Raw genomic sequence first — 23542 nt, 5'->3', positions numbered from 1 at the left:
CTCAAGGGCCAAGGTCTCAAGTTTCAAGCTCTCACACAAGCAAGCTCTAGCCTCTCAAGACTCACACACTCTCTCCCTCACACACTCTCTCAAGCTTCACACACACACACACACCCACCCACCCTCACACTCAAGTTCTCCCTCAACTTTCAAGGCTCAAGCCTCACTCACTCTCTCTCTATTGCTGCTTTGTGGATTTCCGCAAGGCATTTGACACAGTACCACGAGAGAGGCTCTTTCAGCGCCTGCAGTCTCTTGGCATACGAGCAGATATGACATGGGGCATCTATGCATTATATGAGCAGGTTTTTGGGCGAGTCAGATGTCCAGGAGGTATGTCCGAGACTATTGCTAGCACCATTGGTGTGAAGCAAGGATGCCCACTTTCCCCCATGCTATTTGGGTTATACATTGATGAGGTGGCTGACTTCATTACACGGGGAGGCGGAGATGGAGTTGATTTAGCAGGTACCTCAGTACATATTATGCTTTATGCTGATGATATTGTATTAGTGTTTGAGTCTCCAGGAGGTCTACAGCAGCATCTACATGCACTCCATGATTTCTGCACACAGAGGGGTCTTACTGTGAACCTTGGGAAAACCAAGGTTATGGTCTTTCATACATCGAGACAGGGCAGGAGTTCGCTGACATTCACTCTCGCAGGACGCCAGGTGGAGGTGGTGACATCATACGTGTACCTAGGGGTTACCTTCTTTGCAGCAGCCACACGCTTCACCATGGGTTCAGCAGCCAGAGCTAGATTGACACGGGGATATGCAGCATTGGCTATGCTAGAGAGACAGTGCCACCAGGTGCATTTTCAGGAGCCCCGGACAAAGGGGTGGCTATTTGACACATTAGTCACACCGGCACTAATGTATAGAGCAGCGATATGGGCTCCAGGCCTTGCTACCCATTGGTGGACACAAATAGAGAGACCACAGGCCCTCATAATGGCACACATGATACGCGCAAACCGTCAGTACCTCACGACATTATCCGAGCAGAGTTTGCTGCGCCTCCTATGATGGTAGAGGCCATATTCCAGACTATATGCCTGCTAGACAGATTCAGAGAGATGCCACAGGACAGATTGTCATACAGTGCTTTTGAGGCATCTAGACAGTTGGCTGAGGCAGGAGACAGAGGATCATGGTATGCACAAGTCACACATTGGTTCTCACAGCATGGCCTAGACATGGATCATCTACCACCATTCCAGTATGACAGGGATGCACCACATATCCGTCTCAAGCTATCAAGCGACAAGGAGGCATCCATCATCCATGGCATCCTCCTCACGTGGTGGCGGCACTTCAAGTTCCCGTAGAAGGACGACGGGATGGACATGGTGGGATGAGGTCAATCACACCCTATCCCCTCATGGAGGCAGTGCACGGCCATGGGCATGCAAGCTTTGCCCGTATAGGCGAGTGGGTGGTGCCGACAAAGTAATTTTTAAGTGCCGTTCCTACCCCCGTTCCCGTTCCCTACATACTGCCGTCTCCCGCCCCATCCCCGTCCCCCGTCCCTTGTGACTTTGCCTGACAGGCTGTAAAGTATGGCTGTACTTTGGATGAGAAAGTCTCATCGAGTGCCCATAGAGCTACGTACACTTCGAAAATTTGCTAATAAAGAACTTGTAAGAAGGGGTGAAGGGGAGAGTATTATGTACGTGGTTACTAATCTTCAGATTAGTGGGGCTAATCCAGCAGGGTTAGGGGGCCCTGGGATTAGGAGATTGCAGGCAAATGTTGGGGGCTAAGGTTCAGATCTAATAAAACTTGGCTACAAGCCATTTATGGTAGTTGGCTATTTATAGCATCAGAGTAGTTAGTTGTGCGGTGCACTTTGACAGGTCTGTTCCTGGACCAAAGTTCCTACTCCTGCCACGGACATGGCAAAGCACATATAGTCTTGCCGAGGGCCCCTATGGGTGGGCACTGGTGGTATGGGACGCCAGAGTTGACTGACATGTATCTGTGGTGTGGAGCCTTAGCCCCATGCTTGGGGGTGGATCGAAGTATAGATCTTATGGTTGGGTGGTGAGCTACCTTGCACCCTTTATGTTTGGTTTACCCTAATCTTGTGTTGGAGTGTGTTTAGGTGGTTCTTTGTTGGAGAGGTCTGTTAGCAGTCATCTCCTGTCCCTACCATATTACTCAGTAGGGAGTGAGGGCCTCTATTGTGGGTGTGCTCGCCCGGATAGGAGTTTTCTCCATTTTTCCTCATTGTCCATTTTTTCCCTGTTTTTCTGGTCATGGGGGACTGTTTTCTTCTGGCCAACTTGATTTGACAGTGGCCAATTGATGTTGCACTGGCCGACTTTGATTCAGGTGCTAGCTGACTTTGATTCAGGTGCTGGCTGACTGGATTTTATCCAGTTGTGGGCAGTCTTGCTACTTTCGATCTTGCCCCCCACACCATTCTTGTACTGGACCTCTTGTGTATATAGTAGAGTTTATATAGCTTCTCTCTCCTGCGGTTCTGCGTTTTCTTTCTCACAGCAGTTTGTCTCATTTCCGCTGCCCATTCCGACATGGTATCAGAGCCCCAGGTGGCTTGAAGCTTGGAGACAGTGAGACCTTGAGGGTTTGCTTTTTTTTTTTGGGGGTGTTGATTGGAGAATTTCTTGGCTGTTTGGGACGTTGAGAAGCAGCTAGAAGGCGGCCATCATTGCTGGACAGCCACCTTGCAAAGCAGTTGCAGCCTCTTCTTCATTTTTTTTTCCCACCCACCCTCCGGAGCTTCACAAGACCTTGTGAACCCCCGAGACGCCAGATTTGCTTGAGATGGCTGAGAAGCATGTGAAGATCCCCACCCTCTTGACATTCCTGGTGGACCAAGAGTTGGACGGGACCAACTATGGCATCTGGAAGGTAATGATGGAGTCTGTCTTAGAGTCTTATGATTTGGCTGATTTCATTGTGGTTGGAGTTCCACGGCGAGCGTTGGAGGAGGAGGAGCTTTCACTGTCTACTAGGAAAGAGCGGGAGGCTCAAGCATAGTTGTGGGGTCGTGTCAATGCCCGTGTGCGTTCTTTCATCTTTCTTTATTACACACCGCAAGTGATCAATCACATCAAACACATGACGCTAGCCCGAGGGATTTGGCAGCACTTGACTTCTTTGTACAATAGGGTATCGCCCATGAAGAGAATTTCCTTGGAAGTGCAGATGCGAGTGATTAGTCTTGCAAATTTTTCGACGATGCAAGAGCACATCAACAAACTCCAGGCTCTTCAGCAGGAGATTCTTCAGGTTGGGAAGGAGATATCTTCAGAGGATATGGCCATCACTTTGTTGTCTCATCTTACCCCTCAGTACTCAGCTTTTTTTCTTCTTTGATCACCAGTGGGACTCGAGAGGCTTAGCACCATCACATGGGAGGGATGTTTTTGGATCAAGAAGTGCGGTTTACGAACCCTCCACAGAGCGGAGGTTCTGAGGCCTTGACTAGCCAGCGGCTGAAAGGCCGCAACAACAACAACAAGGGCAAAGGGAATTCGTCACAAGCGAAGTCTTCTGGGCAGGAGCCCGACTTGGATCGTGATGCCTTGACGGTCGAGCGGGGACCTGTAACCATTGTGGCCAGTGTAAGCCCAACGGGGTGTGCAGTGACAGACTCAACCATGTGTCCAAGAGATAAAGATATAGAGAGAGAGGGGAGAGAGAGAAGGGAATAGGGATCTTGAACAATACACCACACTGAGCGGGAAACAGGCCTCGTCTCCTTTCAGGAATTTATTCAGAAACAATCCATGAGCACGCTGGCCAAGATCAATACAATCAATGAATACAAAACAAAGAGATATGCCGATGTCGGATATCCAAGTCGATGTCAAAGGCACAAGATCTCTAATGCCGAGCACACCACAGGGATGACCCACAAGTATCTCTCATCGCGCTAGTACCAGATCCAATATCCAATGAATCCAAGTCCAAGTCCCAATCCAATGTCCAAGTCCAAGTCCATATCCAAGTCCAAGTCCAAATCCAAGTTCAAGTCCAAGTCCAAGAATTACACTCTCATTCCATGAGTAATCTCCACAACTCCTATAGCCTTGTCGATGAAGAAAACCATGGAAAAGCTCTTTTTGGCAAGAAAACTGATATAAAACTTGTTTTAATGGTTTTTGGGCGATAAAAACCTCCAAAAAGCAATTTTTAGGGTTTTTGAAATTTTCTGTCCACACAGTTCCGGACATTGCCGCACGGTTGTACGGATCCGTACAGTCGTACAGGCAGATGATGACATGGCACTGCAATTGATGGAGGCACTCTGAATTAGTGGGCAACGATGAAAAACTCCATGATTTGGTTCATAGATGATGATGGAGAAGATGATCTCCACGCTTCAACGAAGATGGCAATACAATGAAGAGGTTCTTCTTCAACTTGATGCTCAAGAGAGGCTCATGCTTCTTTTATTCTTGGGGAAGCCTTGCTTTTTGCTAAAAAGTGATGCTTTTACTTTTCTTTTGCCTTTTACTTTGCTTTTGGTTTTTTTAATAGTAAAATATTACTCAACTTTAGTCAAAAGTTCTTTTCTAGCTTCAGGGTCTTGCTTTTTGGCCTTGGAGCTGCTTTTTGAAAATGCAGCTTTTAGCTTTTTTGTCTGCCTCAGACTTCTCTTTCCAATGGTGCCCTTGACGCGTGGTCAACCCTGTTTGACTTTTTACTTTTTTCTTGCTTTTTGACCAAGAATGGTGCTTTTTCTTAATCGAACCTTATGGACCCTGTCCTTATGTCTTCTTCGACCTATCTGGTGTTCGGGCATGGGTTTCATCATGTGAAACAGAGCTAGGAGGGCCAAATAGTTATAGCCAGAAGGGTCACTACTCGAGAAAATGTCCTCGGCAGAGCACTGAGAAACGTGCTGATTCCTTAGTTGCAACCGTGCAGACTCTAGCTTTTGTGCACTTGGAGATTATGGACACCGGAGCTTCATCTGCTTTGAGCAGGGAGGCGGTTGGTCTCACCGCTAGGGATATACTCGAGAGTGGATTCTAGACAGTGGTGCTTCCAGGTACATGACTTATTCCCGAGAGTTATTACAAGATCTTCGAAGGTAAACAGGTCACATCCTTATTGGTGACAAGTCCACTATCCCGATGGGCTGATTCATAGTGAGGGTAGGTTGGAGATCATTCCCGATGGCAGAGGGGGGAAGCATTCCTCCCATGTTCTTTATGTCCCATCTCTTGGTTTTCATCTTTTGTCAGTGCATGAGGTTTGCAAGACTGGCATATGAGTGGAGTTTGATGAGCATTTTGTTGTTCTCCAGGACAAAGCAATAGGCGAGGTTGTTTGGGAAGACAAAGTGGAGAATGTAATTTACAAACTCTTAGCACTCTCTTCTCTGACAAGTACTCAGTTAGGTGATTTGTGGCAGTTTCATCATGGCCACTTGAATGTGGATACGTTGTGGCGGGCTTTCCGGGACTAGATGGTGGATGGCTTGCCAGATGTTGGTAGTAGATATAGAGACATTCTAGTTCTTGCGTTCCTTAGTCAAAGGAGCTTTTACAGGCAAATTATGCATTAACATCTCCTATCATTCGGGACAAAGAGCCTACTTCAGTTAAGAAAGCTCTTTCCTAGGAGACTTTGAGGAAAGCCATGCAAGTGGAACTTGAAGCCATAGAGAAGAATAACACTTGGGAGTTGGTTCCGAGGCCGTCAAAACGGTTAGTATTTGGTGTCAAGTGGGTTTACAAGACCAAGTATACGTTTGATGGATCGGTGAACAAGCACAAGGCCAGACTTGTGGCTAAGGGCAATGCTCAGTGGCCTGGCATCGACTACGAGGACACTTTTGCACCGACAACTAGGATGACCATTATTCAAACAGTTCTTGCCCTTGCCTCTTCTCAATGGTGGCCGGTGTATCAGATGGATGTAAAATCTGCGTTCCTGAATGGTGACTTGGAGGAGGAGGTGTATGTTGAGTAACCTCCAGGCTTTGAGGTTCCGGGATCAAAGGGAATGGTTTATAGGTTACGGGAAGGCCTTGTATGGTCTTAAACAGGCTCCCAAGGCTTGGAATCAGAGGATTGATTCCTTCTTTCTGCGAAAGGGTTTCTAGAGATTAGTTGAAGATCCAAACTTGTATCTCTTTCGGGAACGCGGTATGATTATCCTCTATGTGGATGATCTTATTCTCACTGGCGGTCATGTGGAGCACATAGCTTTGACGAAGGCTCCCTTGTCAAAGAAGTTTGAGATGACGGATTTAGGCTGCTTTGACAAAGACTCCCTTGTCAAAGGAGTTTGAGATGACGGATTTAGGCTTACTCCATTTCTTTTTGGGATTGGAGATTTGGCAGACCAAGAGGGGGTTCTTTGTTTCTTAGCAGCGGTATGTTCATGAGTTGCTGGAGGCCTTTGGGATGGAGAATTGCAAGCCTATTTCATCTCTGATGGACCCGAATACCCAACTTACAGTACATGATCTTGTGAGCAGGTTGATGCCTCCTTGTATTGGAAGCTTGTTGGTCTATTGATTTGGTTGCTGAACACCAGATTGAACTTGAGTTTTCTAGTGGGGCTGTTGAGCTCATTTATGTAGACACCTTTGAAGACTCATTCGGACACCAGATTGCGGATATTGCGCTATCTTCGGAAGGATCTTGGACTATTCTATGACACTAGAGGGGGAACGACAGACCGAGTCAGTCTCCGAGGTTGGAGTGACTGTGATTGGGGAGGAGATCCAGACACATGGAGATCTACATCAGGCTATGGATTTACCCTTGGCTCAGGAGCTATTTCTTGGAGCAGCAAGAGGCAGTCAACTTTTGCCTTGTCTTCTACTAAGGCAGAGTACCGCGTTGCTTGTGGTGATGCTTGCGATGTGTGGGGTGGTTGCGGAGGTTACTTGGCGAGATTGGGTTTCCATAGAAGGAACCCATGGTCATCCAGTGCGATAACCAGAGGTGTATAGTTATTGCTCGGAACCCGGTCTTCCATGCCCAGACCAAGCATATAGAGATACAATATCACTTTGCTTGTGAGAAGATTTTGGCTGGTGACATCTTGCTTATCTATTGTTCGACGGAGGACAATGCGGCGGACCTCTTCACGAAGCCTCTGCCTCAACAGATGCTCCATCGGCACTCTAGCTCACTGGGGTTGGTTCCACATCCAGGAGTTGAGAGGGGGTGTTAGCAATCATCTCTTGTTGTACCATATTACTCAGTAGGGAATGAGGGCCTCTATTGTGGGTGTGCCCGCCCGGATAGGAGTTTTCTCCATTTTTCCTCATTGTCCATTTTTTCCCTGTTTTTTTGGTCGTGGGGGACTGCTTTCTTCTTGCTGACCTGATCTCACATTGGGGCCGACTGATGTTGCACTAGCCGACTTTGATCCAGGTGCTGGCCAACTGGATTTTATCCAGTCGTGGGCAGTCTTGTTGTTGTCTGCTTGTTTTGCTGTGGCCGACCAGCAGCCCAGGGTGGTGTAACTGCTTTCTTCTCGCTGACCTGATCTCACACTGGTGGCCGATTGGATTTTATCCAATCGTGGGCAGTCTTCTGTCAGCCTGTTTTGCTGTGGCCGACCAACAGGCTAGGGTGGTATATTATATACCACCCTTTCCCCCCCACCACCATTCTTGTAACAGATCTCTTGTGTATATAGTAGAGTTTATACAGATCCCTGCAGTTCAGTATTTTCTTTCTTACAGCAGTTTGTCTCATTTTCGCTGCCCATTCCGATAAGGTCTTGAGGGCTTGTTAGAGAGAGAGAGAGAGAGAGAAAGAAAGATATATTAAGCGTCTACTAAAGACCCAATGGGCCTATGAGACCAAAGTGATACAATAATGTCATGGCATATCTCATCATGGAATGGAAAATAAAACAGAAAGAAAAGATAAACATAGCTATCTCATTGAGGTGATACAAAACTGTCCATGGAATACTAAGAACATAGAAACATGAGAGCAACATCAGCTCCGAGATGGTATACCACTCTCCAAAATATCAAGCATGGGGCTAATGAGTATGGCTGAGAGGTCTCCCTCAGCTATGTCACGTGGAAAGGTAGCTCGATGGCGGTGGAGCATGTCCTGGATCTGGAGTTGATGAGGTGATTGTGGCCGACGGGGGGTCGAGGGCGTCGGGCATGCTGGAGTGCAGAGGCTCGGTACGAGGTAATATGATCCAGGTGCTCAAGTGGTGAGAACCTTAAGGGCTTTTTATGTAATTGTGCAATTAAGCACTCATACATGCTGTATGATGTGAGAAATCGCACATTTGGGCAAAATTGCAGCAAATTGCAGCAAATTGCAGTGCAAATCAAGGGGCTTTTGTGCCGATTTGGTTGATTTGCATGCAGGCAATCGCATTTGATGCTGTGGATAATGTGTTGATGCCTTACAAGCACTCAATGTGCCTGTAAATCAAGGGGCTTTCATGTATTTGATGTATATGTGGCCAGGGGGAAGCATCGTGAACACTCTGGATGCCTTCATGTGCGCCAATGTACCATGCATGATCAGAAATTGATCTCAAATCAAGGGGCTTTTCAAGTTTGTATGCTTGTTGAGCTTGGCAAAGCAGCAGGCAAGACATTTATGCCTTGAATCCTCAGAAATCAGCTTGCAGTCAAGGGGCTTTTGCCCAATTTCTGTTCGGGACTGTTGTATGCAGTGTACAGGACTGTAAAAGTCTGATTTTCACTCATTTGGACAGCCAGTAGAGCATTTATTGCTACTGTACCTGCTGGTACAGATTTGGCACAGCTTTGTGCATGTTTTGGAATGGCTGTACACTGTTTTGAGTGACCAAAAGGTTCAAATTCAGCTGCTGTACTTGCCGGTACAGGTTTGGTACATCATTTGTAAGCACTTGGTACTGTTGTACAGTACTTTGGAAGGGCAAAAGAGCACATTTAAGGTGCTGTCCAAAATCTGCAGCAACCAGATTTTGGTGATTTCATTACATAAAGTGGGAGAAAAGTTGCATTTGTGCTTCCGCAGTGGGAGATAAAGCTTGGGAGAAAAACTGTGAGCACTTTGTGTGCTTTTGGTGCAGTGTTTGCACATTTGCAGGGAGTCAGGCATTAAAGGTTGCATATTGCTATGGCAACCACAGGTGAGAGCTCTTCATTGCTTCACATCAAGAAGCTTGAAGGCTCGCATAATTATGATATTTGGCAAACCCAGTGCTACAATGTGTTGCTCCAGAAAAAGCAGCACAAGCCTATCAAAGAAAGGGGTGTGATGCCCGCTTCTCTTACTGCTGAAGAGTGGGAAGATATGGATGAGCTGGCAAGATTTACTATCATGTTGTCTGTGTCAGACTCATTACTTTTCAGCATTCGTGAAGAGAAGACAGCTTGGGGAATGTGGCAGAGATTGCAGGACTTGTATGCCCAACAAAGTGCCTCAAGCAAAGTGTATTGGTTGAAGAAACTCATAGGTCTTCAGATGAAGGAAGGGGCATCTATGACAGCCCATCTAAATGAGTTTAATGGTATTGTCAGCCAGGTCATTAATCAAAAGTTGGCAATGGACGATGAGTTCAAAGCCACTTTTCTGTTATGCACTTTGCCAGAGAGTTGGGACACATTCAGGACAGCCACTAGCAATTCGCATGCTATGCTGTCATATGCAGATGTTGAGGGTGCTCTTCTTCAAGAAGAGATGAACAGGAAAAACAACTCTGTTGGAAAGTCCAATGCAATGAATGCACGTGGGAGATCCCAGCAAAGGGGGAAAAGCCAAGAAAGGGGAAGGAGCAAGTCTCGCTCCAAAAAGGATTTGGAATGCCATTATTGTGGCAAGAAGGGACACATCAAAAAACAATGCTACAAATGGAAAAATGATCAAAAAGAAAAGGAAAAAGGCAAAGACAAAGAGAAGGATGAAGCCAAAGATGTAAAGCCAAAGAGCAAAAGTGGAGTCAAGATCGAAGAAATCAATGTGTCACATGCAGGTGGCAGTGAGGATGAGGTCCTCTTTACGTCTTCACTTGATGCCCATTCACTTCTTACAGGTGGTCATGGTATGCACTCATGGATCATTGATTCAGGTGCCTCCTTTCATGTCACAGGTTGCAGAGACTTGTTTGTCAGGTATACTGCTGGCAATGAAGGAGTGGTTTATTTGGGTGATAACCATGCATGCAAGATTCTTGGCAGAGGTGATGTAAGGCTTGTATTTTCAGATGGCTCACAGCTTATGCTCCATGATGTCAGGCATGTGCCTGAGATCAAGAAGAATTTGCTTTCTACTGGACAGCTTGATGATGCTGATTATGTTACCACATTTGGTAGTGGAAAGTGGAAAATTAGTAAGGGCTCACTGGTTGTTGCCAGAGGCTCTAAAGTGGACACTCTTTATTTTATGCATGCAGGTGTTTGTCACCATGCTAATGTAAATGCAACCGAGCTGCCGGAAATTTCTATGTGGCATAGCCGGTTGGGACACATGAGTGTCAAGGGAATGGAGCAATTGTCTCGTTTGGGTTACTTGCCTTCTCTAAAGTTTTCAAGTTTTCAGTTTTGTGAGCATTGTATATATGGCAGGTAACTGCAGTGCCCCCACAAGAAAGCTCTTGGACAGAAAGATGCTCAGTTAGAGCTTGTGCATACAGATGTATGTGAGATGCCTCAGCTTTCTTTGGGAGGGGCAAAATATTTTGTCTTTTATAGATGATGCCACACGCAAGGTGTGGGTCTATCCTCTTCGTTTGAAGAGTGATACATTCTCAGTGTTTCAGAAGTTTGTTGCTCTAGTTGAGAATCAAACTGGCAAAACACTGAAGGCTTTGCGTTCCGACAATGGTGGAGAGTACATGTCCAAACAGTTTCAGGACTTTTGTGATGCTAAAGGCATCAAGAGGAAGCTCTCTACTCCTTATGATCCTCCACAAAACGGGACAGCAGAGAGGATGAACAGGACCATTCAGGAGAAGGTCCGTTCTATGTTGTCACATGCTGCATTACCTCATGGTTTTTGGGCTGAAGCTGTTATGACAGCCGTTCACCTTATAAACAGGTCACCTAACACGAGGCTTGGTGGGAAAGTGCCAGAAGAAGTATGGACAGGGAAGCCTCCGTCATACAAGCATTTGAGAGTGTTTGGTTGCGTTGCGTACGTGCACATACGCAGGGAAATGCGCACCAAACTTGATCCTAAGTCTCACAAATGCATATTCCTAGGATATGGTGACAGAGGTGAAATGGGTTATAGACTTTGGGATCCCATAAATAGAAAGATCATACGCAGCAATGATGTCATTTTTGATGAAACATGCATGTATAAGGAGCCTGCAAGGCAACAGGAGCCTGGCAGAGTCATCTTTGATGATGATGGACATCATGGACAACAACAAAGGGCTGTAAATCAGCCATTACAGCAGGAAAACCAGCCCTTAAATGGTGCTGAAAATGGTCCAAATGGACAGCCAGATATGGCAGAAGATATCCCTATGGATATACCACAGTTAGAGGAGATACCGGGCATGATATTTCAGCCTTATGGCATGGAACAGGAGCCACCAATGGGTGATATGCAGGCTGGACAGCAACCTGCAAATGATGGTCATTGGGTACGGAGGTCCACAAGACCCTCCAGAGCCCCTGACAGGTTTGTTCCAGGGGTTGACTACTTGATGCTCACTGACTGTGGGGAGCCCTCATGTTATAAAGAGGCTTTACAGAGGGCAGACAAGGCTCTTTGGGAGCGTGCCATGAAGTCAGAGATGGATTCTCTGCAAAAAAATGGAACATGAAAATTGGTGCCTTTGCCTGCAGGCAAGAAGGTTTTGCCATGCAAGTGGGTATACAGGCTCAAAGTTGCATCAGATGCAAAGCCAAGATACAAAGCCAGGTTAGTGGCTAAGGGCTTCAAGCAGGAATATGGTGTGGACTTTGATGAGATCTTCTCTCCAGTGGTTAAAATGACCACACTTAGAGCTGTGTTAGCTTTGGTTGCACATGATGATCTGGACTTGCTTCAGATGGATGTGAAGATTGCTTTTCTTCACGGTGATCTCCATGAGGAGATATATATGCAGCAGCCAGAGGGTTATGCAGTGAGTGGAAAGGAGAAGCTTGTATGCAAGCTGAAAAAGAGTCTTTATGGGCTCAAACAGGCACCAAGGGAATGGTATCATAAATTTGATACATTCATGAAATCTCAGAAATTCAGGAGAAGTGACATAGATCACTGCTTGTACACCAAGAAAGCTTTGGATGGCAGTCTATTGATCCTCATCTTGTATGTTGATGATATGTTGATTGCCGGGAAATCTCGTAAAGAGATGGATGCCTTGAAGAAGAGGCTGCATGAGACCTTTGATATGAAGGATCTGGGTGATGCAAATCACATCTTGGGTATGCGGATACTTCGGGACAGAAATCAGCATGTGTTGTATTTGTCTTAGAAGGAATATATTGGCAAAGTTTTGCAGAGGTTCAATATGGACGGGGGGGAAGAAGGCTAGTACTCCTTTGCCTCCATATGTGAAACTCAGTGCTATGGACAGCCCACAGTCAGATAGAGACAGGGCTGATATGGCCAAGATTCCGTATGCTTCAGCTTGTGGCAGTCTCATGTATGCCATGGTTGCTACTAGGCCGGACATTGCATTTGCAGTGGGAGTGGTTTCTAGATACATGGCCAACCCTGGCAAGAAGCATTGGGAAGCAGTGAAAGGTGTCATGAGATACCTGAAGGGCACACAGGATTTGTGCATTTGCTTTGGCAAACAGGATGCATTAGTGCATGGTTACACGGATTCGGATTATGCCGGACATCCAGATAACCGGAAGTCTACTACCGGTTATGTGTTTACATTCACAGGAGGTGCTGTGTCATGGATATCCAGGATGCAGAAGTGCATTGCCTTATCTACTACAGAGGCCGAGTATATTGCAGCCACAGAGGCTTGCAAGGAGGCATTATGGCTATCTCGGTTAGTGGTTGATTTGGGTTATACAGGGGATATTCCATTGTTGCATTGTGACAGTCAGAGTGCCATCCAGTTGGCAAAGAACCCTGTCTTTCATGCAAAGACGAAGCATGTGGATGTGAAGTATCACTTCATCAGAGAGGTGATAGAGAACAAGCAAATTCAGCTTGTTAAGATTCACACGGATGACAACCCGGCTGATCTGTTGACAAAGAGTTTGCCTCCGGAGCGGTTTGCTCATTGCAGACACTTGATGGGCATTGGATGAGGCCATTTTCAGCCTTGATATGGCCTTGTATATTATCATGTACATGCTGATTTTTCTTTTCCTTTACTTAAGGGCACTTTGCCTTTAAGTGGGAGGTTGTTGGGGTAAAGGCGTTATGCCCACCCTTATAGTGTGTACAAGCCCATAAGTTATAGTACATAGTACACTTAGTACTTTTAATGTACTAAGTGCACTATGTGTACTAGTGCAATATACATGTGTGATAGGGGAGTCACACACTCATGCCTCATGAGTTGACTTATCCCCACAACTCTCTTTCTCTCTCCCTTGCTTCTCCCACACAAGTGAAACCCTAACTGTTTCTCCCCATCAAACTCCTCTCAGGCGAGGTAGGTCCAGAGCAGCTCATGGAGGGTCCACAAGATCCACTATGTCAGTGTCCTCCACCTCCTGGGTCTGGAAGAAACTGGTGAAGGTTGGCTGGTGAGGGAGGGGGCGGGTGGCTGGGGCCGAGGCTATCGCAAGGTGTCCCTGTGTCCGCGGAGCTCAAGCAAGAAGAGGTCAAGGCAACGCTGGTCTTGGAGAGTGGACCGAATCCCTCACGAAATAGATGGTGAAACCTCCCGCGGATCTCAGTATATACTGGGCAGCGGCATATGTAATGCTCCTCCATCTCAACCTCTGTGTGGCATAGTCCGTAGATCCTCTCCTCTCTGGGTCTCCGTATGAGCTTCCCGGCTCTGAAGATGCGCTCAGCTCTACCTGTCTGCACTCTGAGGCGGTGGGATGAAACCCGTATACTGGCCAATCGCAATCTGCATGTGAACACTCAAGTAGCCTGGCTGCTGGATGAATCCATCCCCAATGAGTGTGAGGAAGTGATCTCTGTAGAAGTGCATCTTCGTGGGGAGCTCTGGAGGTGTGATCCATGTGCAATGTGTGTAGAGACTGAGAAGATCTAACCGGATAACCTAGTTGGTATCCTTGTGAGACAGTTGGAGAAAAGGGAGTCCAAACTGTACTGAAGGGGGGGTAGGTCGTCCATGCAGAGCCCATATTCTGAGAACCAAGTGGAAACTAGTGCATACCATACTCCAGAGTGCCCCTCAAGTGCTAGCTGTCTGGAGGACTCCAGGGCAAGCCTTGGGTACTTGTGGGGATCCATGTGACTGATACGATGGAGGTATGTGACTGTCTGGAAGAGTGCATCCACCACCATCGGGGTTGCAACAAACTCTGCTTGGATAATCTGGTGTGGGACTAATGGTTTGCTGCGGATCATACGGGAGAACATCATGACCTGGGGCCTCTCAATTCGCTGCCAATCCTCATCGGATAAATTTGGCCCCTTGAAGGCTGCTCCATACATCAAGGTTGGTGTGATGAGGGTGTCTAAAAGCCAGCCCTTCGTCCTGGGCTCCTGGAAATGTGCTTGGAAGCATTGCTGCTCAAGTAAGCTCAAGGCTGCATATCCCCGCGTCACTCTGGCATGTGCTACGGGAACCATGGTAAAGCGTGGGCCATTGAAAGTGACACCAAGGTAGACATAGGATGAGACAATCTCCAGAGGATCCCTTCTATATGTGAAGCTCAATCTGGATGTGAAGGGGCGAGAGGTATTGAAGACCATTACCTTGGTTTTACCAAGGTTCACAGAGAGGTCCCGCTAAGTGCAAAAGTCATGTAAGGCATCCAACTGTCTCTGAAGGCCTTCGACTGAGTCTGAGAGGAGGACGATGTCATCTGCATAAAGTAGTATGGGGATCAATATGCCTGCCAGTGTGGGACCAGCCCCACCTAATCCATCAACGAAGCTCGAGATCTCATCAATGTAGAGGCCAAAAAGAGTGGGTGATAGAGGGCAGCCCTGTTTCACCCCAATAGTGCTGGAAATCTCCTGTGACGTACCTCTTGGGGCTCTCACTCATCCGGTGACGTACTCATAGAGGGCGATGATGCTCTAAACCATGTCAGATGGGACTCCGATCTCTTGTAGATGATGTAGGAGGCGGACTCGGGGTACAGTCTCAAAAGCTTTGCGGAAATCCACAAAGCAGCAGTAAATCCTTTGATGTCGTGCTCTACCCTCCTGGATGATGGCACGGAGGGTGAAGATGTGGTCAAGGGTAGAGTAGCTCCTCCGAAAGCTAGCCTGTCCTGAGGCTCTGCATCCCTGGCTCTCTGCAAATGAACTGAGCTCCGCCTCTAGCACTGATCCATAGAGTTTGGCCAATGTGTGTCCAATCATGATCGTCTTGTAGTTATTAGGATCAAGTGGATCTCCAGCTTTGAGGATGGGGCTGATGGCGTTGGTGGACCAAGAGGGTGGAAATCCTTCACAAAGGGCTCTATTGAATATGTAGGCTAGTAGGGGCACCAGGGTATCATCGGCATGCGAGATGTACTTGTGGCAGTGAGTCCCTCATGATCCTGGGCTCACCCATTGCGTAGTCTACGAGTGGCCTTGAGGACCATGCCCTTTGGTGAAGAAGGTGGAGGTGGTGGGGCGGGGATCTGGTGGGTGGGGGTAGGGGTGGCTGATGGGGGATATGAGGGAGCATGCATAGGAGTGCCATGTGTCTGGGCAGGTGATAGGTGTGGGAGGGCGATGTTCTCGGAGTTTACTCTAGGCCTCTTTGTAGTTTGACTCATCCTCTTTCCGAGCATAGAACTCATGTTTCTTGCGTTGGGTGAGCCGTTGAGAAATCCGTTGCACTTGGTGCTTCGTGATTTGCCCAATCCGTACCTCATGCTTAAGACGGGAGCGTGTGATACCAACAGTTCTGGGGCATGGAACCGCAAGGTGGCTTGGCGGTAGACCCCACGTGCAGATGAAAGAAGCAGTGGCAGATGTGTGGAGTATGGCGGTGAGCTGTGCTGTGAAGGTGGATAGGGGGACAATAGGTTCCACATCCTGGAGTTGGCGGTAGATGTGGTTGGAGTAAACAAGGTCAAGCTCGTGATCAAAAAGGACCTGAGTGTAATGTGAGATGGGGGTGGTGGTGGAGGGACGGATGGGTGCAGGTAAGAGTGAAAGAGAGGTAGGCATGGTCAGCTTCAAAAGGGGGTGGCGGAATGGAGAAGTTGGGGAGAAGGTGTGCCAAGCCGGAGATCCCATAAGGTAGTCCACAGTGCTAGTACCTCCCGAGTGAGGGAAGGAGGTGAGGGTGCCGGAGGAGGGCAATCGGGACATCCCATCATAGATAACGAGACCATGTGCAGCTCCTAGCTCTAAGTAATATCTCCCATACACTGTGACCTCATGTCCTGTGATGATTGCTGCAACCCTGTGTCAGTGATGTCCAGCTCCTGTAGTCTGATAGGGTCGTCTAGAACGAGTAGTGGGACCTGCTGACTTCCCATCCTGGCGTTGGAATCCCCGAGCAAGAGGACTTCCCCAGCTGTGAGAACTCCATGATATCCCCATATAATGGTAAGTACAGTGATTGGCCATGCTGTGCGGCGTAAGGGAGTGGCGTGTGCAAAATAACACACAGCAATGTGGATGACTCTGTCACTGCTAAGCTGTAGCTGCACTCAAAGATACCGTGCATCCTCGTCCTTCCGGATGATGCTGAGAATCTGTTGGAGATGGGATCTAAAAAGGACAGCTACACCCCGCGCCCCCCGCGCCCCCCCCCCCCCCCCCCCCACGAGCCACGTACTCATCCTGATGTGCGGGTCTCGCCTCGAAAAGCTAACTCCCACTCATACCCGGCTATGTATGGTAAGCCCCTCTCAGGGCTTTGATGAGTCTCTATATAAAAACTGACATTCCTGCCTGTGAAAATCTCGCTCAAGCCTCCTGGGTTCGACCACAGCATGCCATTGCAATTCCATACTGCCAACCTCAGGTGTTTGGTCTCAGAGATCCCGTGTCCCTATGTGGGATGGCGCTCAGTGATAATGACTCTTACCATCTCTGTAGATAGCCCACTTACCTGCCCTGTGGGCCTCATGAACAGTCACCATCGCCTCACGCCACTGTGCCACCTGTGTTGGAGTGAGATCATTTCCCATATACACCTTGTGTGCCCTTGAGGGCAGCCTGCCTGTCTAAGAAGGGCCTGTCTGCTGGTGGCATAAGGGAATCTAATGATGAGGGGCCGCTCTCGTGTCATATCCTTGCCTGCCCTCCATGTATCTGCAGGGGGGGGGGGGGGGGGGGATCCTGTCCACTTCTAGCATGTGGCAAAGCATCATGGCATCCTCCTTGGGGTAAGCCCCCGCATGTAGCCCCCGTACTCGCACATGGAGGGCCCTATCCCTCCTGCGTTTCTCCTCCTCGAGAGTCTCATGTATGATGCTCTGTGGGGGTTTGTGCTTCTCCACCACCTCCACCCAATCTTTCTTAGTGGTCTGCAGTTCTTCCCGCAGCTTATCACTCGCAGCTTTCGACTGCTCCAAGTCAGTCCTTAAACCCTCCTGAATTATTCAGTTCCCCTTCCTCCACTGTATGGTCCTTGACCGTGGCCTTTAGGGCTTCCATTTCTGCCCAGAGTTCCCCTATCATTGGGGCAGCCTCTGGCATTCCTGTTTGTTGCAGCTGGGTCTCTTTCAACATTTGAATCACCTCTTCCTGGTGGTTCACTTGGGCTTCCAGCTCTTCAATCTTGTTGTTCTTTCCCTGTATCTCCTTGCGGAGGCCTTCCAACTGTTTTTCATGTTGGTTCAGAACCCTGTCCAGCACCTTATTTTGCTCGCCCAGTAACTTCTTGGTGTTGTCCTCCACTGTCTTGATGTATGCCCCCAGCTCCTGTAGGTTGAGAGAGAGAGAGAGAAAGAAAGAAAGAAAGATATATTAAGCGTCTACTAAAGACCCAATGGGCCTATGAGACCAAAGTGGTACAATAATGTCCATGGCATATCTCATCATGGAATGGAAAATAAAACAGAATGAAAACATAAATATAGCTATCTCACTGGGGTGATACAAAACTGTCCATGGAAACTCGTCATGGAATACTAAGAGCATAAAAACATGGGGTATACCATCTACTCGGAGCTGATGTTGGCTCACTCTCCAAAATGTCAAGCATGGGGTTGACGAGTATGGCCGAGAGGTCTCCCTCAGCTATGTCACGTGGAAAGGTAGCTCGATGGCAGTGGAGCATGTCTTGGATCTGGAGCTGATGAGGTGACGGGGGGGGGGTCGAGGGCGTCGGGCACGTTGGAGTGCAGAGGTTCGGTCCGAGGTAACTCCTCTCGGGTGGGGTAGGTCCAGAGCAGCTTGTGGAGGGTCCACAAGATCCACTATGACGGTGTCCTCCACCTCCCGGGTCTGGAAGAAACTAGAGAGAGAGAGAGAGAGAGAGAGAGAGAGAGAGAGAGAGAGCCCATCTTCGGCCCCTAGTCTGGCTTACTGTGCACAGATCACAACACTCATAAACATAGGTGATCTTGCATCCATGCTATCTTGCTCCTGAACATGACGGGCCATCACGGCCTCACTGGTGGCTGTTAGCATTGAGCTGGCAAACCAATTTTTTTTTTGCGGGGGGTGGGGTGGTTTGGGGGGGGGGGGGGGGGGGGGGGGGGGGGGGGGGGGGTTTGGGCTATACTAAAAAGCTGAGTAAAGATCGATGCAAGGCGAGTACCAGGTGATGGTGGGCAGGAAGGACCAAAGTCCTCCCGGTCGCTCTTCTCGTTGTCCCCATCTCCCCTCTCCTGTGCTCCACTCTCTACCCGCCCCCCCCATCTGTGCACCTTCCCGCTCCCCTCCTCCTTGCCTGTGCACCCCCCCCCCCCCCCCCCCCCCAAAAAAAAAAAAAAGCTCTGCGGGCCAACCCACACACCTATTCGCTCCCCCCCCCTCCCCCAACTCTAAAATCCTGGGGTGTGCAGGCAAGGAGGAGGGGAGCGGGAAGGTGCACAGGCGGGAGGGGCGGGTAGAGAGTGGAGCACAGGGAGAGGGGGACAGGGCCGAGAGGGAGAATGACCAGGAGGGGGGTTGTGGTCTGCTTCTTGGGGAGCTCCAGCTCTCTTGCAAAAGACAAATTCCATGTTCTTTGCTTTGTCAAACCGATTTGGTGCTAATGCCTTGCACTTTTTTGCATAATCCACATTGGTCTTCAAAAGTAGTTCTACTCAGATTGCATTGGCTCTATCCATTTTCAGTGCTTCCACGAGAGTGATTGGCTCTCAAACTCCTAACACTTTTGTCAGCAAGGCACATTGACTGGGTTCTCTGAAGTGGTTCCTTGCCTTTCCAACCTTCTCATCAGGTAATGTTCACAGATAATACTACCTCCTTGGTAGTTTGGCACACGTGGATAACCCAGCTTCTAGTGGCACGGAAGGTTTGTCTTCACCTGCCAGTGCTATCACCTGTTGATTCAAAATGAGAGGACATTATCAAAAATGTTCATGCCTGTCTTCACCTGCCAGTGCTATCACCTGTTGATTCAAAATGAGAGGACATTATCAAAAATGTTCATGCCTTGAATGCCATTTATTGTTATGTGAATCAAGTTTTTAGCTAAGGCTATAAAATCATCCTCGGTGCCTTGTCTAGTAGACAACTTATAAGCTGTTCCTAGCAAGGTGAGCGGCCTCTTTTAAGTGAGTGAGGCCTCCTTATTTCCCCAATGAGCGTAGGCACAAGTCCCTTCTACCGTTTCCGTTCAAGCATGACATCACACTGCATGAATCTTGCCATATCAAAAAGTCTTTGTAATTGCAATGTAGTGTTTGGATCTTGTAAGTCATATCAATCACCTGCTTTGGTCTCTTGCCTTACTTTAATTGGAAAACAAATGCGAAGCTACTATGTGCCAACACAATTACTGTTGCCATCTCAAAGAGATCATGCGCAGTCATCAAACATATTTGGCACACTATTTTATTTTTGGATTTTCTGAAGGCCTACATTAGTGATTGCTAACATATTTTAAGGGGATCTATGTACATGTAAAGACCTCTTGCTTAAGATATTATGTTCATCAAGTATTAGAGATACACCACCATTTGGCTTAGTATGAGATTGGGTATGATTTACAAGAATTTTTTGCAACTAATGTGAAATTAAGTGCTACTCTTCTTGAGTTGGAATTGAATTTTCTCTCATGAATTTTGTTATGTTCCTCAGCGCATTCTTTCCAAAGAGAATGTAGAAGTTGGTACCATGAAAGCCCTGGCATGGAGCATAGATGGAAGCCAGTTGGCAATGGGATGCACAAATGGTACAGTTTTATTTGGTCATGTTATCCACAGGTGCGCTATGTTTAGTGCATCAATAAGTTTCTTAGTTGTATTAGATCAGCTCTTCTTGAATCTATTTCCATTTTTAAATCACATCAGTCTCATAAGCCTCAGGTCTAAGACAAACTTCTTGCCAACTCGATATAACCTTGCATGCAGTTGGTTAGAGATAGAGAGAGTTTTGGAGGAATGAGGGGGAATAGTCGTGAATTAAAAGGAGTTAGAATGGAAAAATGGTGTGTATGTACTGATTCTTGTGATTTTCTACTGAATGGAAGAAAGATTAGGGTTGGGTTATTGCTCAACTTGTGGGCTGATTTCTGCTCTTTTTCTTATTCACCTTTGCTTCAACCCATTAATCAAAGTGTGCAGCACTAATTTCAATTTTCCCATGACATCTTTTGGTTGAGAAGCACATCTACATCAAACTCAACTATACACTGTACTTTCACCCCTCCATATGTTCACATCACCCACCATCGTGGCATGTCACCATTTCCCTTCCACATAACACGTCCAGCCCTATCATCCCTCTCCACACCATAAGGATCACTGCTGCATTTTTCAGCATTCTTACAGCAAACCATATCAAATTTAGGAGCATTCTCCCCTCATCAACATGCATACCATGAACATTTGAACCCTCCATATATAATTTATGGTACAACCAGTCCATGAACTGATGGCACTCAGCCATGTGCTTGGCCTTCCAGTGGCTGTCTATCTCCTGTGACATGGCTGCCAACATGAACATCATCACATAACTCTGGAGCATAAACATCAACTGCGACTGCACATCGAGACTCATCCATGGCGGCCATCAAAGAGCTCTCACGTCTCTGCCACTTGTGGCATCAACCTTTTTATCAGGCTCTTTACCACCTGAAGGTCCTGCCGAGTATCACACTCTTCCATGGCAACTGACAATAGTCACTCGCATTTGTCTGCATAGTCGGCAAGCCCTCAACAACATCACACTTGCATCCCTGCCATGGGTTCCCACCACTCGAGAAGCAACAGGGCATGACAGCACCTTGTGTTCCCTTTAGTGACACGAAATACCAGTCAGGCAATCCGGAGGTCTCTATTTGCTGGAGAAAATGAGGCTAATGCAGGTGGTGAATCAAAAGTTCGGAGGGAGATTACCTAGAGGGGATATCAGTTGGACGGATGGGACTTTTGCAAAAGCCTAGCCATGATGCAAAGTGTCTTATAATGATGATTAAAGGTCCGATGTGAATCTTAGAACCAAGGACGTGCCGAAATAAAGGGTGAGGAGGCCTATTGAAGCTCGCTTATGCACTCCAGCCTTATATAATTATGTATTCGTCTGCAGCATGCCACCTTGCCAAAGAGTCTTCTGCCTCTGGAGGCCATGGTGGGCTCCACAGAAGGTGGGGGGTGCTACTGAAGACGACTTAGGAGGTCCGCTTCTGAAAAGGGGAAATTGAGGCTGGCCTCAGTTGGGGAAGATGGAGCAGCTGCCATGGAGTTCTCTGATGGGGAAGGCTTATGAACACAATCACTAGGGAAGACGAGAAGCAATAGGAGAGAGAGGGCAGAGAGGCTGATGGTGGAAGGGACAAGAAAAAGGTTTAGGGAGAAGGTCGGTAGCCGGGAGACAAAAATGACAAAACACGCAAGGTGGAGGGGGAAGTTGTAAGCAGCTTAGCAGGGTGGAAGAAAGCAAAGAGCCCCCTCGGGACCCCGCATGGGAATGTGTGCAAAATCCGGGAACAAGGAAAGGCTGTGCAGAAGAAAAAGAGGGTTGCAAAAGGGTGACAGCAGGGCTGTTGTAGGTGGCCACAAATGAGGTGTAGGAGGGGCGACACAAAAGGAAGAAGGAAATGCGAAGGGACAAGGAGGGGGATGAGACTAGGTGTGTGCAAGAAATACGAAGGGAAGGGAGAGATATTGGGGGTTTTTGTGTTTGGGGGGGGATGCTCACGTTGTCAGGAGCTCAGTGTCCAGTGGAAAGCATGTATGGGGAGCTCCTGAGGATTTTGAAGAGATAAACATGGTTCTACATGGTACTCACATACATTTCTAATAAGTTGGAATACAAAGGAACACACTGTTGGGTGTTGGACTCACACACTCACACACACAAACCTGCACATTAGGGTTAGGTGCAGGGTAGAGAAGCTCACACACAGAAATGAGAGAGAGAGAGAGAGAGAGAGAGAGAGAGCGTGTCCTTTCACACTTGATGTCCAAGGGGAAAAACCACATGGGAAAAAGTGCCCTTGGTTAAGCCCTGTTCACACATAGCACTACCATAAGTGAGCATATGCTCACAAATCCCCCCTGTAGTGGAAGTGTGAACCTGTACAAGGTAGCAGATCACTCTCTGTATGAGAGTAAGCCCAAAGCTTTGCGGAAAGCTTCAAACTTTTCTCGAGGTAAAGCCTTTGTGAATAGATCTGCAACATTATCCTGTGTAGGGCAATAAGATAAACTGATCTCCCCTGCATGTAGCCTCTCTCTGACATAGTAATATTGAATCTCTATGTGCTTGGTGCGTGCTTGAAATACTGGATATCGTGCCACGGCCATAGCACTCTGGCTATCAGTGAGAATGGTGGTGGGTGTTTGCTGACACTCACGAAGATCAGCCAATAGTCTCCTCAACCATACACAATCTACTGTAGCTGTAAAGACTGCCCTGTACTCAGCCTCACAAGTAGATGTAGCAACAGTGGGTTGCTTTTTACTCAACCAAGATATGCATGAGCTGCCAAGAAAAAAACAATTCCCACTGGTGGATTGCCTGGTATCATAATCACCAGCCCAATCTGAATCACTATATGCATAAAGCTGCAAGCTGCCCCCCGGGGATAGAACAAACCAAGATCCAGGGTACCCTTAAGATAACGAAAAATGCGTTTGACTGCTTGCCAATGCTTTGTGCCTGGGCTGTGCATGAATTTGCTCAACAAAGACACTCCAAAAGATATGTCTGGTCTCGTGTTACACAAGTAAATGAGGCATCCCACTACCTGGCTGTAAATGCCGGCCTCAAAAGGCTCTCCAATATCATGCATAGTAAGCCGTACACCTGGTTCTACCGGAGTAGAAATGGGCTTACATTCATCCATGTGAAACCTTTTTAGCAAACTTTTTATGTACTTAGTTTGGTGCATAACAATGCCATCATCTGTATGCATAAACTGTATGCCGAGATAGTAGT

General features: G+C 47.6%; 1 protein-coding gene across 3 annotated transcripts in view; it reads left to right on the top strand.

The window, feature by feature from the left end:
• Positions 1 to 23542, top strand: part of LOC147608884 (uncharacterized) — an 83059-nt gene that overhangs the window by 12852 nt on the left and 46665 nt on the right. For all 3 annotated transcript variants that reach the window (XM_086788384.1, XM_086788385.1, XM_086788386.1), the window contains one exon: positions 20240 to 20364. In XM_086788384.1, coding sequence (XP_086644510.1) covers positions 20240 to 20364 — 125 coding nt within the window. The remainder of the gene's footprint in view (positions 1 to 20239; positions 20365 to 23542) is intronic.

This window comes from Cibotium barometz, chromosome 52 (genome assembly GCF_041138505.1).
Source record: "Cibotium barometz isolate CiBa-2024 chromosome 52, ASM4113850v1, whole genome shotgun sequence".
Lineage (NCBI taxonomy): Eukaryota > Viridiplantae > Streptophyta > Polypodiopsida > Cyatheales > Cibotiaceae > Cibotium > Cibotium barometz.
Note: the sequence above shows the minus strand (reverse complement) of the source record. Positions and strands in the feature narration are given on the sequence as shown.